This window comes from Asterias amurensis, chromosome 16 (genome assembly GCF_032118995.1).
Source record: "Asterias amurensis chromosome 16, ASM3211899v1".
Lineage (NCBI taxonomy): Eukaryota > Metazoa > Echinodermata > Asteroidea > Forcipulatida > Asteriidae > Asterias > Asterias amurensis.
The window spans coordinates 6,216,469-6,235,265 of NC_092663.1; the positions used below are offsets into that span (position 1 = coordinate 6,216,469).

The window sequence follows — 18,797 nt, forward strand, 5'->3', positions numbered from 1 at the left end:
TGATGTTTCGCAGGCGACCATGTGTCAACCACTGGTCAACGTTGTTGTCAGACTTCCTAGAAATCCTTCTGCGGGTGACTCATTTGTTGAAAAGATTAATGGAGAATATTTATAAAAAAACATTCACTTCCAAACGGCGTGAGAATTATCATGATGGACAAGGATTGGATCAAACGGAAGCTTAATAATTTGGAAACGTTAGGTAGGGCCGGCTAAAGGTTGGAAGGTGTCTAAGGGAACTTTACAATTAATAACATTTTGGGGTGGGGGGGGGGGGCCTTACACAAAGAGCCATTCTGGTCAGTGTATTGTGAGTGGTGTGTTGTCTGGTTTGAGACAGGCCACCTGTTGCTTGGTGAAGAAGGTCGCCGTGGGACCACTTTAGGTTGACAGTGGGTGGCGACCTTGGACCTTTTGCCAGTAAACTCAAATGCGTACATGAATACCGTTTTAGAATACGGTCTGTTCATAGAGGTATAATGTTGCAGTTTCAGAGTTTAACCATGGAGGTAGAATTGTGAAACCATTCCTTACTCTATGGTGAAACTATACACGTACGTCAAAGGCTGTTTTGAAGCTGTAAAAAAAGAACTTTGCTTTGCATTTGGTCAAAGTTGTTAAGCAAAACGACATTAACTTTCCTTTTGAATAAGTCCATTCACAAAATTGGTTAGAGCAGTGTGTCGGTCAGGTCTCAGAATGTCCATTTTGCCAAATCCATTATGAAGATTAATTTAGCCATCGGCCCGTCGGGTTGGTTACTGATGGAGATAATATTAACAAAAGAGACCTCGTGCGGCTGAATGGGGTACATTTTTAGGAGTTTGTCTCTTGACCCAAACTGGACATAACAAACCCTAAACATGACTTGACATGCTTTCTGAAAGTGAAATAAGTTAGAGAAAATTAAGGAGTGGGGACGAATTTATCGTTTTTATTTAGTTTGTACGATATAGGGTTCCAGAGATATGGGATGTATGGAGGTTTGTTCCTAGAGCAGCGTGAACATGAACGCGTTTGTCGTTCAAATTTCGCGAGATGCAAGAAGCCCAAAGTGACAATAAAACAAAACCAGACCAGCCAAGTCTCACGCATTAGGCGTGAGACTCACGCATTTGGGCTCTGTCTCACGCTCACACGCACATCAACCATTATTGGGGCGAGATCGGGGAAAAAAATTAACGACATTTTTTGTACAAAAATTGTACAAACAGAGCGCAAATTTGCAGATTGCGCACGCTTTTGCTCATCCAGTAGGTTCAGCTCAAATTCGGCAGAGCGCAAAACGCTTATTGCGCACAAGTTTGTTCCGACTCTTTTAGCAAATTCGTTGAAATGCGCTCCACTAGCGAAGACACAACAGGCAGAAGAAGTGAGCGATTGATTTTGGACATCATTTTTAGTCTATTTTTTTCAAGTTTGGAAGGAAATAATCGAACCTTCACATTAACCATCAACATCTCCTGTGTACCTCAAGTGGGTTTTAATTATTCTGAGGAGGTTTTTGATGCATTTTGAAACACCTTTTGTCCACAATTAAATTTCACATTTTTTTATTTATTCATAAAAAAAGAAAAAAGAAAAAAAAAAAGGTTGGGCGGCGATTTAAAAAGGCCATCTTAAACTGGCAATTTTTTTTTCCGGGGGGATGGGGGTTGAGCTTTGAAAAATCTCACACATAGCTGGCCTCTGGACTTGGCATCTCTGCCTGCAAAACACTTTTTTGACGTTCACGTTAAGTGCTTCCGTTATACATGCAGCCTATTGACCAGAAAGTTTACAAGACCAATTCAGATAAGAATAAACTAAAAAGAGGCCTACGCTCTTACCGCCCCCGCCCCCCCCCCCCCCCCGAAAAAAAACAACAACAAAACAGTAGATAAATTAGATTTGTGGCACACAGCATGTTCCAAAAACTCGCTTTACTTATAGTGCTGTAGCAACGCTATGTATCGTGGGACGTAAAAATGTCATTTTTGACGATGTTTTTTAACAAGGAAATGCAAGCATTATGAATGTATATTGAGTGTGTGGAGAAAGTTTTGGTAGTGTGGTACAAAAGAAACTTTAGTTATTGCTGGCTAACGGTCAGTTTCACCTATCAACGCTGATTTGAAAAACGTGTAACGTTAGGGAGGCCCAACATATTAGACCCCTATAAGGCTCACAGGGGAGCCTTATAGTTTCTAGATGCATAAGGTACGTCGTCTAACCCAAAACGAGGTGGGTACAGCCACTGCAAGTAGTGGTGGACGTGCGAAATAGCTTCATTTTGGGTTAGAATTATGACGCCATGCATAAATATTGAGAGAGGCGTATAACACCCTCACCCACATTTCGAAATATTTGTGTAAAGGATTTTTATATCCTAGCGGGGTGCCGCGCGAAGCGCGGCATCCCGCTAGTCTTTATTATTTCATGTGCAATCACATATGTGTCCATCAGTTATTGCCTCACCCCTTTGCTATCAAGATTGAACATATGAATGTATGCTTTCACTGTCCACCCAATTGACCCAGCAATAACCCAACCCTCACCCGCCACCCGCACCCACCCCCCCCCCCAATTTTTTTTGTTAAAACCTAACCCAAAACACCACTACCCTCATAAATAATCACTTTTACAAATAGATATTCACTTTCTTTTGACATTCATAACTTTTCGAAGCGTTCTTTGCATGTAAAAAAAATTCACAAGATCACTCAGACAATCCCGGCCAAAGTGCTTGGGCCACCCTTTCCTGATACAACAGTTCCCTGTGCACTTCTCATTCACCATGTTCACATTCACATTCAAAACATTTGCCCCATGCCCGCAGCTCCCTGCTCAATGTTGACTGTAATTCGATCGGAACACAGTCAGCAAATGGAACCAACATTGAAAGGGGGCAGGGGGGGCCTAACGAGGTATGGCCGGGATTGTAGGCAATATGAACTTTGTCTGCATGACCAGAACAAATTTTTTTTGTAAATAGTATCGGGAAAAACTGACACATACATGTATGGTGCTATTTGCAAGGACGATCTCAATATGTCAACTATTACCTTTTTGTGGCCAAATAGACTTCGCAGATACCGATTAATAACATTTTACTCTCAAACTTTGCATTTAGTAATAAATATCTCGAGTCAAAAATGCACCCGGCCGCACGGCTTTTTCAGCCGAGAGTCAAAAACGGCTTATCTATTATAATGACCCTGGACGCCACCGACAAATTTCCCCTATTGGTTTTGAACACAGTTCTCCAGTTTTGGCATTTCCACACCAAATAGCCGCCACTGACGCCACGATTCCTTTGTCGCGCGGGTTTGTTTGACCCACGTTTTTCAGATATTTGGCTCCGAGCATTCTGGAGAAAAACCCATTTTTACCATGTTTTAACATGAGGTATAAGAGACTCGATATATTTTTTATATTTCTATGGAGTGCAGCTGTAAAAACACTGAATATCTATACATTTGAGATCATCCTTTATTGGCTGTTTAACATAAAAACTAACAAAGTCTCTGACTGACTTACCAATAATCCAAGAAACTTGAGTATCCTCTTGTGAGTTAGAATGTAGATAACATTACCCGTTACTGGATCCACAATGGGTAATCGATGAATCTTTGACTGAATTAACATCCTTACAGCTTCAAATAGACTAGCAAAAACAAAAACAAAAAATACATTATCCTAAGAATTATGCATCCAGTTGTTTTCCTTCACACATGGACCATAAAATCAAACAAAAATCTCCAGGAAATATTCCATGTTCCTTAACAACTTTCTGCAGTTATTAGAAATAGCATTGCCATTAACTATAAAACATAACTTTAAAAACTCTATACAATGTACGTCAGGTCCCAGGTCCCAGGTCCCGTTGATCGGGGCAAAGTCTGCCTTGATTGACGTCACAAAAGGGGTAGGTGGAGTATAACCCCCCAAAACAACTTTATCTTTCTTAAACATATTAATTGTGACAAACAAATACTTAAAACAAACTGTTTTATTGTTAATCTTATGTTTGAAAAACAAATTCTATTTCCAGGTGATTTTAACATGTTTAATTTTGAAACCTTTATCAGTGAACAATCAATGTGTGTGTTTGTAAAAAGCAGAAGTACATGTACATGTAGGCTGTTTTGTAGAGTAAAAGGAGGCAAGGAAAATGTAAATTGAGTGGGTAAAAGAGTGTAATGAACATGCCATGAACCTGATTATTTTCCCCCCGTCTGCTGATCCTGCAGGCTCGGTGTCGATGACAATGTTTTTACACTTTAAAAAGTGACATTTAGTACTTGGAATTTCAGATAAAAAACTAGCTATTAGTTTCTGAAGACATTTGTTTACACTTTATTTTGCAAACTCCGTTAAATATATGCCAAGGCGCGTGATGAGACAGTTAATTTTTCGTGTAGCTTTTAGGCATGCAGTGGCGGGTAGAAACTGTGACATGCAGTTTAAAAAAGCTCTCCCCTTTATTGTTCCATTCGAAAAAATATGTAGGTGATGAGGGGAAAGACAAAACTCAAATTTCCAGGGATTGGATTTGAAGAAATGTAGCCGACGTACATGTATGCAATATCAACTTTCTTTCAGTTTAATTTCATCCAAAAGTTCAACCTACATGTACATGTAGTATTTATTAACAAATCACTCTCGCCACACTATTTTTATCCAAAATATGTGCATTGTTCTCTGTACGATGCACACAACGGTTGATCATATTCCAGTTTGTTCAAGTTTGTAGCAGCAATGCGTGGGTTAAAAATATGTTGGTACTGCATCAAATGTGTAACAGTGAACAAGTGCATTAAAGTTGCTAATTTCTGACTAACCAGTCTTTGACTAGCCCGCAGCACTCTTCACTAGTGAGTGCACGTCGGGCTTGTGTCTAAATCGAGTCCTGTCTGTGCTGACTAACTGTGACCATGACTAGTATGAAAGTAAGGTAAATTTTGACTAAGCTGGTTTTTTATCAAGTAAACCCGCAAAGTGAGTATTTACATGTACACGTACATTTACAATGTACATGTAGCAGCCAAGATATGTAGCAGTGAATGTAACTACTCGCGTTAACATACCCAGATATTCTCAAGTTGTTTGGGTAGTTTGACCCTGCTCAAGGTAGCCAGATCCTCAATTCCATTCCAGAATAATTCATCATTGAAAAGCTTTATATAATTCTCAACAAACAGATCACCACATTCCAAACTCAGTTGCACTGACAGGACCTAACCACTGAACCGCTGCCTATGACCTACAGTAAAAGCTGTTTGACTCATCTTCAAAGAGATTTTATTACAAAATAATCTACATTTAAAAGAGATACAAGTAGAACATTAAATTTAAGGAGAAATATTATGTATGTATACCAATCCCCAATATGAGTTTAGGTAAGTCAAAGACCATTTAAAAGGGAATCAATGTGTGGTGAAGAGGTTTTCAACTAGTGGTTTAATCCCAACGAGACCTGGTACTCGATAATTTTACCGAGACAAGGTCAAAGTAAATTATCAAGAACCAGGCCTCGTCGGGTTTAAACCACTAGTTGAAAACCGATTCAACCCACTTTGATTCCCATTCATAAATACCTTTTCGGTCAAAAAACATCAACACTTATGGTCAAAAAGTAAAATTCATGCAAAACCTGTAATTTTTCAATGATTTCTTTCAACACAACACCCCTCCAGCTATGAAATGGTAAGGCCCAGTCAAGGCCCTCAGGTAAACAACTCCTTATAAGGGAATGCTGTGCGCATTGCACGTATTGCATGATGTGGCACAACTGTCTCGGCGGTTGTTCTCGCCCAATAAAAATGAAGAAACTGTCTTATACCCACAGGTGCAAACTCACGTTTCACGCCCATGTTTCAACACTTTTTACTGGTCATAAAGAAGGGTTTATACACACCCGTGTGACACGCTTTCCACCAATAGGAATAGCGAAACTGTCTGAGGTGTTTATGAATTTTGGTTTTCACCCATAATTAATTTTCTTTATCCCCTGCAAATTTAACATCTCTTAAGTCAAAGACCGCTGTGTGTTAATTTATTTACAAACAAGACTATTTTTTTTTCTTCAAAAATTAGTCTACACTTGAAATAAGCAGGAATGCCACGTTTACAATGCATTAAATGAATAATTATTTCTTTCATTACCTTGCGTCTGGGTCAATCCACACAAGAGGTCTGGCTTTTTTACTTAGGACATCTGTAAATAAAACACCATTGAATATATCCTTTGCTTAATTCGGTTATTTAGTATAATTACATGTACATGTACATGTCTGTGACATCATTCTAAATCTCATTCTCAAGAAGAGACTCAATATATGTTTTTGAATCTTAACTCACATACATGTATATCTCATGGCCTGACTGTCACTGAGTACAATTACAATCTGTAAATAAAACACCATTGAATATATCCTTTGCTTAATTCGGTTATTTAGTATAATTACATGTACATGTACATGTCTGTGACATCATTCTAAATCTCATTCTCAAGAAGAGACTCAATATATGTTTTTGAATATTAACTCACATACATGTATATCTCATGGCCTGACTGTCACTGAGTACAATTACAATCTGACAAGGATCTCACTACTCTAAGTCAACTCTATTTTCTGTGGTTCGGAATCAGGTTTTTAATACATTGAATATACCCTTGCATTATCACAAACAAAATCTCTATGCCTTTTAGCAAGATCGTTTTATAAATGTTTTGAGCAAAATGCGTTTTTCGTTATAGAGAATATCATTGTCAGAATGAAACCAAGACTACTGCAAGTAGACACAGCAGAACCACACCATAGTTCATGGAGCCACTCTCTTTATCTGGGTCAAATGAAGCGCAACACTGTCAGATGCAAAGTGCATGATGGAAAAACAAAGCCCAGGCATAATAATACGCTGACCAACTGCAAACAAAAGGGGACAAAATGGACATAAATGTTCACCCTTATTCAGTTTGGAAAATGATGGGCTTTAACATTGTGTACGATGTCTCGATGTACATGTATAAGCTAATATCCTAAACCAGTTTGGTCCTAACTTTTGTATTCTACCTGACCATAGCCTATGCTGTTTGTTGTCTACATGTACCAAATACCACAAGTACATGTACAATGATATTGTCTGAGCCATTGATAATGTGCATACATCAGCCCATCTATATATCAGCATCATAGTCTGTAAACTAAGTTCATTTACATTTGACACTTTGAATTTCTTTTGCATGTCATCACAAATGAAAGGCTGGCTAAACTGATTGGTGGACGGTGGTGTCTCACGAGTGATGAGGTCTTAGAGCGGAAGGCGAAATGGTGTGCTCATGTGATGAGACAGGGAGGCCTACCCAGCGCAGCTATAGATGGTCTGCCTACAGGCACATTTCCAGGCAGAGGCCGCCCTAAGCTGCGCTGGATAGACAACGTCACAAAGTGGAGTGGAAGAAGCGTCAAAGAACTGAGACGAGAAGCGATTGAAAGACACCAGGTGAGGGCGGCAACTCCAGGAGTGCGCCACCATTATAACCTGAGGACGAGGCGGCCACGAATGCAAGTCTATGCTGAATGATGATGATGATGGCTTTGATGTTGCCTCATAATTTACATTGTGATAAGTAACTGAAAGGCAGTGGAAACTATTGGTAATTACTAAAAATAATTGTTAGCATAAAACTTTACTTGGTAACGAGTAATGGGGAGAGGTTAATAGTATTAAACATTGTGAGAAACGACTCCCTCTGACGTGACATAGTTTTGAGAAGGAAGTAATTTTTGATGAATTCGATTTCGAGACCTCAGAATTAGATTTTGATGTCTCGAAATCAAGCATTTAGTTTATGAAAGCACACAACTTTGTGTGACAATGGTGTTTTTTCTTTCATAGTTATCTTGCAACTTTGAGGACCAACAACTGAGCTCAAATTTTCACAGTTTGTTATTTTATGAGTATGTTGAGATACACCAAGTGAGAAGACAGGTGTTTGACAATTACCAATAGTGTCCAGTGTCTTTAAAGCAGTTCAAAATCATTAACTGAATGTAATTTTGGAAAAGACATTTCATACATACCTCTCCAGGTTGCTATTTTATGTTCTTCCAACTCATCCATTTTGACCTGCATGATTTATGAACAAATACAAAAAGACTAGAAATGTAGTGCTTTGTTTGATTAAAAACACAAGATGTTCAGGTTTGTGAAAAGCGGATAAAAATCAGTCCTACAAAACAAAATATTTATGAACATAACAAAATATCAAATAGAGCGTCAACGTCCAGTTTGAACAGGTCAACACTCTTTATCAAAATATTGCACACATGTACAGCAAATATTCACAAATCATGCAAATGACTGGCCATTAGTATATTATATTTGATGTTGTTTATGCAATTGGCTGGCCATTAGTATACATGTACATGTATTATATTTGATGCTCTTTATGCAAACGACTGGCCATTAGTATATTATATTTGATGCTCTTTATGCAATTGACTGGCCATTAGTATACATGTACATGTATTATATTTGATGCTCTTTATGCAAACGACTGGCCATTAGTATATTATATTTGATGCTCTTTATGCAATTGACTGGCCGTCAGTATATTATATACTATGCTCTTTATGCAAATGACTGGCCATTAGTATGGTGGCCCTGAAGGGACACCGCCAGGCGTGAATATTTTTTGCGACATCGTGGACATTTTTGCGACGTCGTGAATTTATTCACGTCAAGTCGCGAATATTTTTGCAACGTTGTAAATTTTTTCACGACAAGTCGCGAATATTTTTGCGACGCTGTGAATATTTTTGCGACGTCGTGAATTTATTCACGACAAGTCGCGAATTTTGTCACAACTAGTCGTGAATATTTTCTTGTTGTCGTGAATATTTCTGCGACTAGTCGCAAATATTTTCACGACCAGTCACGAATACTTTCATGACTAGCGGCGAATATTTCCACGACGTCGCAAATATTTTTTGCATAACTTAAAGGGTTCTGTCATTCTGTGCATGATGGGATAGCATACTACACGCGGCGCTGTGTATGATCAATCTTTGGTGCCATAGCAATTAAGTAAATTACCGTGGATCGGCTGATGGGCAGGGGAACGTTGACCAACTTAGAAGAACCTTTTGCATTGAATGACATGGTGTATTTACTAAGAAGTGTCTTGTTTCTGTTGGCAAGAATTTTCTATTTGAATAAGAGGTGTTCCGGGCTGTGGCCCGAACACCTAATTAAAATGTTAAGTTCTAATCTAGCGTTAGGACTCGGGAGTAATACCTCAATGCTCTATGCATGGAGGATTCGTGGAGGTACATGACTGTAGACAAACCATGCTCTATATATGCATGCTATGGTACAGTACACATAACAGAGATATGATCAGGAGTAACGTCAGGCCATGGTGTTTTTAATAAAAATGGTTTGTATTTCAAAGTTAGCGCCTGAGGCCTGAATTTGCCCAGACGGTAGAGTTCGTGAGAGTTAATAAATTTAAATACTTTACATTATTATATTAATTATTATTCGAGATTAAGTTGGGCTTTCATTTTTTTTTCCCTTGCTTTTATTACTATTGGGGAGACTGTGCCTTAACCAAGGCCGAGTGCCACCATGTTAACATTATTGCTGATTCACAAATTGAACATTGAACAAATTGAACATTGTTAGTTAGCAAAAAATGAAAAAGTTGTCCTAACCTAACTTTACATTTTGCCATACAACCTGTCTATGAATATGATGGCATTGTTAAATTTGTTAACACTAAGAATAGAATTTCAGAAATTATTGTAGCACCATATGAAGTCGTCAACTGTATACTAATAACGTTTTTTTTTCGTTTTTTTTATGTAGATTTTATGTATTGTGTGCATTTGTCCACCATGTCCACATCTTGTAGAAGATGTCTTGCCAGACTAGGTATTATCTTGTATTAATTCAATATTTATTTGAAGGTCCGGTCTTGTGATGTATGTGGTGCACAGACGCACTGAATTATTCTATGAAATATCCAATTACCAACATCATGATTGCCGCTTATTTTTTCATTTAAAGACTTTATGAAAAAAACAGAAATGATGGCAAAACATTTAGATATCGACTGACATTGATTTAAGTAGGTTGATAAAGCTAGTTTTAATCCTCTCATGACAGAAGTACTCTTGATCAGCACATTGACACCCCTACCCTGGTAAAAGTGAATTGCTTTGCCATTCAAATAGTACTTTCTTCTATTAATAAAAATACATGCTCCCTGAATGTATTTTTAATTGTGGTCTGTTGAATAATTGTGCAAGGCTATCTAAATGAAATGCATTCTAGCCTCAGTTTCATTAAACAAAATTTGTTTACCTCGCTTTCAATGTAATATATGACTGACTCATGAATAAAGCCCATTGACACAAACAATGCCTGTATTAATATCTACTGAACACAAATACTTGTATTTCTTATCTATACTTTTAAAAGCGAAACCCGTGCCATCTTGGATTGAAAATTAGAAGGTCCAGAGGCATGGCATCCATGTGGAAATCAACACGGCTAAGTGTGTGGTATTCAATACGTTTGTGTGGTTTCAGACGTCGGGTTGCAAGTCTACAAAACCCTGACCCAAACTCCCACTTACAAGTCATCTGATTGGAGAAAGTTTGGGCAGCGACCGTGCGTCAACCACTGGTCGATGTTGATACCAGACTTCCTAGAAATCTTTCTGACAAGCGACTCATTGGAGAGTGTTTCGCAGATGGTTCTCCGGATTGGTTCACCCATTGCCCCTTGCCCGCCCACCCGGCATTCGATCCGCCCTTTTTGGTCGGGTTACTTTCGTGTTGTGCTAAGCATGGTTCTAAGGAGTGTTTCATTCATTGCCGCGCAGGGGGTCGAAGAGGCTGGGTGCCAGGACAAAACCGAAACAAAATCTCACGAATTTGCATTGAATGAATGAAACAACTCAGATTGATGTTTCGCAGGCGACCATATTTTATGTCAACCAGTGGTCGATAATGTTACCAGACTTCCTAGAAATCTTTCTGACAGGTGACTCATTTGTTGGAAAGATTAAATGGAGAATAATTTATAAAAAAGCATTGACTTCCAAACGGCATGAGAAATGGACAAGGACCGGATCAAACGGCAGCTTTATAATTTTGGAAACATTGGGTAACTATAGGGCTATAGGCTGGAAGGAGCCTGTGGGAATTAATAACATTTTGGGGTCGGGAGGTCAGTGTATTCTGAGTTGTATGTTGTCTGGTTTTGAGAAAGGCCACCTGTTGCTTGGTGAAGGAGGCCGCAGTGGGATCACATTAGGGGTGGCGACCTGCGGACTTCCAATAAACTCCGACGCTCTTCCCCCCCCCCCACCATCAAAAAGCGGTGGTAAACAAACAGTAGATAGATTTTGTTCTGAAAAACTCTCTTTATTTAGTGCTGTAACAACTTAACGATGTGTATCGTGGGACGTGGCGCTCCATAAATCGCGATGCACAAGTAAAGGGCCCAAGATTCTATTGGAAATAAAGCAATCAATAATTTAACGCAAGCAACCAATTATTTAATGTGTTTATTTTCAATACAATTTTGCAGATATAACTTTGAACTTTTTTGCTACCATCAGTTCTGTTCAACACGATTGAACTTGTGGACCGCCAACCAGTGCGTTTTTTTTATAAGGTGTTTTCTTTCTTCCCTTTCAGTCGGATAAACTCTGCGGATATTGGCTGTGACTATTCAAGCATTTTTAGTCGGATATCTCCTCTGCTATTTAGTACCAATGATTATTGTTGAGGAGGATATTATACCAGTCTCTTATGAGTCTTTGGTCGAGTAACTCGCCGCGTTTATTGACGGTGACTATGGATTTGTTTATGGAGGTACCTATGAGTTGTTGAGAAGGAAACCAAAATACCACTGATGCCAAATTCATCAGGATAGAAAAAGGTTTTGGTATAACATCCTCACCCCACGTTGCATTTCGAAATATTTGTGAAAAGGATTTTCACCATCTAGCGAAGCGCGGCATCCGGCTAGTCACTATAAGGTGCACTAGTAGCCATGTTTGGTAAAATTTGAGGGGGGGGGAGGGTATACATGACCATTTCGCATGACAGTTGTTTTGATGTGCATTGAATTTCACATGCTTGAATATATGTTGATCTAAACATGTGCTCATGATTAAAGGCAGTGGACACTATTGGTAATTGCTCAAAATAATTATTAGCATAAAACCTTTCTTGGTGACGAGTAATGGGGAGAGGTTGATGGTATAAAACATTGTAAGAAACGGTTCCCTCTGAAGTGCCATAGTTTTTGAGAAAGAAGTAATTTTCCACAAATTTGATTTCGAGACCTCAGATTTAGAACTTGAGGTCTTTAAATCAACCATCTAAAACGCACACAACTTCCTGCAAGGGGTGTTTTCTTCGTTCATTATCTCGCAACTTTGATGACCGCTTGAGTTGAAATTTTCACAGTTTAGTTGTTTTATGCATATGTTGAGATACACCAACTGTGAAGGCTATAGTCTTTGACAATTACCAGTAGTGTCCACTGCCTTTCAGTTGAATCATAAAATGTAATTTCTTCATAATAATAGACAAATAAACCATGTAATTTCCATGCAAGACGTTTGTTTGCATGTTCCTATGTATACGTAGAAGGGTCACCGAGTTGTTTTGGTAAATGCACTATTCGTATTCATGGCTTTTATTTTGAAAGAAGAGTAACCAAAACAACATTTTTAAAAACAAATTTCACTATTCATATTTTATAAACAAAAAATGCATCTTTAATTTAACACATTCCTGTTGATTGTGTATGCACAGTAGACTTTTGTTAATACAAACTTGTCCAAACCTAACATAATGTCTGTTAATACATACAGTTTTTATTAAGAGGAACATTATTTCCATTCATTCTGCACATAAAGCAACGTTAGAGCAGCTTTTAATTAGAGCTTATTATTTATTCAACCCAGGTGAAAACTACGGTTATGTAACGCAAATGCATGTGTACATGCTGCTGCAGCCAGCCGTCACCGCCCTTTATCGCCCGTTTGGTAATACGCACTCTCAAGCTACTGAAAAAATATTCGCGACTAGTTCCGAATTTATTCACGACTAGCCGTAAAAATATTCGCGACTAATCTGGAAAATATTCGCGACTTGTCACGAATAATTCACGACGTAGCAAAAATATTCACGATGTCGCACAAATATTCACGACTGGCTGTGTCCCGATTTCTCAAAGCAATAAAATTCATAGCAGGACAAATTTTTAGTATCACCATAGTGATTTAAATAGTGACGTCACACTCTGATTAATTTGCAGTTACAATCAATGTTACATCTTTGTAAATTCGGCCCCTGAACATCAGCCGATCGCGCCAAACAATTCTTGCACAATTGGCCGATCACTCATAACCATTCCTGCACAATCGGCCACTCGCGCAAAATCATTCCTGCACAATCGGCCGATCGCGCCAAGCCATTCCCGCACGATCGGTTGATCGCGCATGTTCGTTGCCAAATGTTGCGCGATCGACTGATCGTTGCGCGATCAACCAATTGTTGCGCAATCGACCGATAAATTTTTCAATAGCGCAGCGCGATCGGTCGATAGCGCAGCGCGATCGCAGCGCGATCAACCGATTGCAGCGCGATCAAGCGATCGCGCAGATTGACCGATCGCGCCAAACATCATAATGGGGGCAGCAGTATTTTGGAGGCGTTGAAGACGGGAAATCTGGTTGTTAGGAAGACTGTAGAGAAGAGCATTGCCATTGCAATTTGCCATTTGATTGGAGGATTGTCCTTCACGTGATAGCAAATAACACACATACATATCGGGCATTTGTATAGCGCCACTACATCAAGAAGGCAGCGCATAGATAGGGTACAGAGATTATTTGATACACTTCTTAAATGTTCAAAGAGAGTCAGATTTCCTGTTTGAGGTAGAGAGTGCATTCCAGGTGTGTGGAGCAAAATGAGAGAATGTGCGACTTGAAGCTGACTTAAGAAGTTTGATCGAGTTAGGTTCCATGAGGTGAGTAGTGGCAGATACTTATCGTAGACTTGGACGGCCAAGAGACAGGCAAGAGGATAAATAGCCAGGTGCTGTGTTGTTGAAGCATTTGTACGCATAAACCAAGATCTTGAAGGCTATCCTCTCCCTAATCGGCAGTCAGTGAAGATCTTGTAAATATGGTGTAGCGTGGTCATGCTTTTGGGCACCACAGACAAGTTTAGCAGACCAGTTTTGTAAACGTTGCAGTCGTTGTACATGTATGTCTGTTTTGTATGTCTGTTGAGTTGGACCCAAACAGCAAGGTATTACCATAGTCAAGCACTGACAACAAATGACAAGTGTCCTTATTGAGGAATCTGCTGATTCAAAAGGTATTGCGCATCTGGTAGTTGAGACTTTTGTACGGGGATGTTACTTGAGCATTCATTCTCAAGGAAGTGTCAAACACATACCGAGATTGCGCACACTCTCAGAGGGCTGGATGATCTTGGCACCCATACGGAGAGTCACTGCAGGCAGGAGGTGCTTAAGGTGATCAGAGATTACCACAAGGAACTCGGTCTTCTCCTCGTTGAGCTTGAGCCTGTTGACAATCATCCAAGACATGATCTCATCAATGCATGTCGACATCTGTGAGAGTGCAGAAATCCTGCAATTGTGGTTGGGATTGGAATTGCCAGGGTCAGAAGAAGAATACACTTGTACATGTATATCATCTGCGTAGATGTGAAACTGTAAGATAATCTATACTATTAAAAGCGTAACCTGCGCCATCTTGGATTGAAAATTAGAAGGTCCAGTGGTATGGCATCCTTGTGGAATCCAACACGGTTGTTTGTGTGGAATTCAATACGTTTGTGTGGTTTCAGACGTCGGGTTGCAAGTCTGCAAAACCCGGATCCAAACTCGCACTTACAAGTCATGTGATTTGAGGAAGTTTGGGCGGCGACCGTGCGTCAACCACTGGTCGATGTTGTTACCAGACTTCCTAGAAATCTTTCTGACAGGCGACTCATTGGACAGTGTTTCGCAGATGGTGCTCCGGATTGGTTCATTCATTGCCCCTTGAACGCCCACCCGCCATTCGATCCGCCCTTTTTGGTCAGGTTACTTTTGTGTTGTACTAAGCATGGTTCTCCGGATTGGTCCATTCATTGCCGCGCAGGGTCGAAAGGGTCGAAGAGGCTGGGTGCCAGGACAAATCCGAAACCAATCTCACGAATTTGACCGAATTTGCATTGAATGGATTAAGTACCATAGATTGATGTTTCGCAGGTGACCATGTGTCAACCACTGGTCGACGTTGTTATCAGACTTCCTAGAAATCCTTCTGCGGGTGACTCTTTTGTTGAAAAGATTAAATGGAGAATATTTATAAAAAAGCATTCACTTCCAAACGGCATGAGAATTATCATGATGAACAAGGATGGGATCAAACGGAAGCTTAATAATTTGGAAACATTGGGTAGGGCCGGCTATAGGTTGGAAGGTGTCTAAGGGAACTTTACAATTAATAACATTTTGGGGGTGGGGGGGGGGGCCTTACACAAAGAGCCATTCTGGTCAGTGTATTGTGAGTGGTGTGTTGTCTGGTTTGAGACAGGCCACCTGTTGCTTGGTGAAGAAGGTCGCCGTGGGACCACTTTAGGTTGACAGTGGGTGGCGACCTTGGACCTTTTGCCAGTAAACTCAAATGGGTACATGAATACCGTTTTAGAATACGGTCTGTTCATGGAGGTATAATGTTGCAGTTTCAGAGTTTAACCATGGCGGTAGAATTGTGAAACCATTCCTTACTCTATGGTGAAACTTATACACACACGTCAAAGGCTGTTTTGAAGCTGTAAAAAAAAGAACTTTGCTTTGCATTTGGTCAAAGTTGTTAAGCAAAACGACATTAAGTTTCCTTTTGAATAAGTCCATTCACAAAATTGGTTAGAGCAGTGTGTCGGTCAGGTCTCAGAATGTACATTTTGCCAAATCCATTATGAAGATTAATTTAGCCATCGGCCCGTCGGGTTGGTTACTGATGGAGATAATATTAACAAAAGAGACCTCGTGCGGCTGAATGGGGTACATTTTTAGGAGTTTGTCTATTGACCCAAACTGGACATAACAAACCCTAAACATGACTTGACATGCTTTCTGAAAGTGAAATAAGTTAGAGAAAATTAAGGAGTGGGGACGAGTGTATCGTTTTTATTTAGTTTGTACGATATAGGGTTCCAGAGATATGGGATGTATGGAGGTTTGTTCCTACAGCAGCGTGAACATGAACGCGGTCAGAAATTGTGTCGTTTGTCGTTCAAATTTCGCGAGATGCAATAAGCCCAAAGTGACAATAAAACAAAACCAGACCTGCCAAGTCTCACGCATTAGGCGTGAGACTCACGCATTTGGGCTCTGTCTCACGCTCACACGCACATCAACCATTATTGGGGCGAGATCGGGAAAAAAAAATTAACAACATTTTTTGTACAAAATTTGTACAAACAGAGCGCAAATTTGCAGATTGCGCACGCTTTTGCTCATCCAGTAGGTTCAGCTCAAATTCGGCAGAGCGCAAAACGCTTATTGCGCACAAGTTTGTTCCGATTCTTTTAGCAAATTCGTTGAAATGCGCTCCACTAGCGAAGACACAACAGGCAGAAGAAGTGAGCGATTGATTTTGGACATCATTTTTAGTCTATTTTTTTCAAGTTTGGAAGGATATAATCTGACACAATCGAACCTCCACATTAACCATCAACATCTCCTGTGTACCTCAAGTGAGTTTTAATTATTCTGAGGAGGCTTTTGATGCATTATGAAACACTTTTTGTCCACAATTAAATTTCACATTGTTTTATTAATTTGTAAAAAAAAAAAAAAAAAAAAAGGTTGGGCGGCGATTTAAAAAGGCCTTCTTAAACTGGCAATTTTTTTCCGGGGGGATGGGGGTTGAGCTTTGAAAAATCTCACACATAGCTAGCCTTGGCATCTCTGCCTGCAAAACACTTTTTTGACGTTCACGTTAAGTGCTCCCGTTATACATGCAGCCTATTGACCAGAAAGTTTACAAGACCAATTCAGATGAGAATAAACTAAAAAGAGGCCTACGCTCTTACCACCCCCGCCCCCCCCCCCCCCCCGAAAAAAAAACAGTAGATAAATTAGATTTGTGGCACACAGCATGTTCCAAAAACTCCCTTTACTTATAGTGCTGTAGCAACGCTATGTATCGTGGGACGTAAAAATGTCATTTTTGACGATGTTTTTTAAAAAGGAAATGCAAGCATTATGAATGTATATTGAGTGTGTGGAGAAAGTTTTGGTAGTGTAGTACAAAAGAAACTTTAGTTATTGCTGGCTAACGGTCAGTTTCACCTATCAACGCTGATTTGAAAAACGTGTAACGTTAGGGAGGCCCAACATATTAGACCCCTATAAGGATCACGGGGGAGCCTTATAGTTTCTAGATGCATAAGGTACGTTGTCTAACCCAAAACGAGGTGGGTACAGCCACTGCAAGTCGTGGTGGACGTGCGAAATGGCTTCATTTTGGGTTAGAATTATGACGCCATGCATAAATATTGAGAGAGGCGTATAACACCCTCACCCACATTTCGAAATATTTGTGTAAAGGATTTTTATATCCTAGCGGGGTGCCGCGCGAAGCGCGGCATCCCGCTAGTAATAATAATAAGACTTGTAATGCGCACGTATCCACCCTGCTGGGTGTTCAAGGCGCAGTTAAAACCAACACCAAACAAAACCAAACAAAACAGACACAACAAAATTAGTCCTTGAAAACCCGTCACATAAGATAAGTTTTGAGAAGAGATTTGAAGGTTGTGGTACAAAGACAAGATCTAAGATAAAGTGGTAGAGAGTTCCAAATGTGTGGCGCAGCTGAAGAAAAAGACCTGTCTCCCCATGAGTGTTGAGACTTGGGTTCAATGAGAAGAAGTATGGAACTGGATCGAAGATTTCATGATGGAGTGTAAACTTGAAGAAGTTCAGAAATATAGAGAGGAGCCTTGCCATTAAGTGCTTTGTGGACAAAGACAATCAGCTTGAAGATGATTTGTTGAGAGATAGGGAGCCAGTGTAGTTGTTTCAGAATAGGGGGTGATGGAACAGGATATCTTAGACATTGTCACAATGCGGGCAGCAGTATTTTGGAGGCGTTGAAGACGGGAAATCTGGTTGTTAGGTAGACTGTAGAGAAGAGCATTGCAATTGTCAAGGCAAGAAGTAACAAATGCATGAATGACCTTTTCAGTGGCACTTTTGTCCAAGTACTTACGAATCTTACCAATATTCCTGATGTGGTATGATGACAGACGAATGATGTTGTTGATGTGTGGTTGAAGTGTCATCGATGAATCAAAAATAACCCCTAAGTTCCGAGCTTGCAGCGAGGGAGCTATTTGAGCATCGACGATGGAAATGTATGGCACTGAAACCTTTGTTAACTGTTGACGTGACCCAAATAGAAGGAACTCTGTCTTAATACATGTATCATCATTCAACTTCAGGAAGTTTTGTTGTGTCCAACGTCGAATCTCTTGAATGCATTTCTCAAGTCTTGCAATAGATGCATTGGCATTTTCTTGAGAAGATTTAAATGTGATGTATAGCTGAGTGTCGTCTGCATAGACATGGTAATTCAGATTAAATTTCAGGATGATGTCACGAATCGGTAAAGCATATCGTGTAAACCACTGCGGGCCGAGTATAGACCCCTGTTAAAAACAACAGGGTCGGATACCGCGGTGCCAATA

At 39.8% G+C, this 18,797-nt stretch overlaps 1 protein-coding gene across 3 annotated transcripts in view; it reads right to left on the reverse strand.

Annotated features, from left to right (window-relative positions):
• LOC139949116 (5'-AMP-activated protein kinase subunit gamma-1-like) overlaps positions 1 to 18,797 on the reverse strand; it is a 167,508-nt gene that overhangs the window by 27,344 nt on the left and 121,367 nt on the right. For all 3 annotated transcript variants that reach the window (XM_071947519.1, XM_071947521.1, XM_071947520.1), the window contains 3 exons: positions 8,070 to 8,115; positions 6,148 to 6,199; positions 3,520 to 3,646 (listed from right to left, as the gene is read on the reverse strand). In XM_071947519.1, the coding sequence (XP_071803620.1) occupies positions 3,520 to 3,646; positions 6,148 to 6,199; positions 8,070 to 8,115 (225 nt within the window). The remainder of the gene's footprint in view (positions 1 to 3,519; positions 3,647 to 6,147; positions 6,200 to 8,069; positions 8,116 to 18,797) is intronic.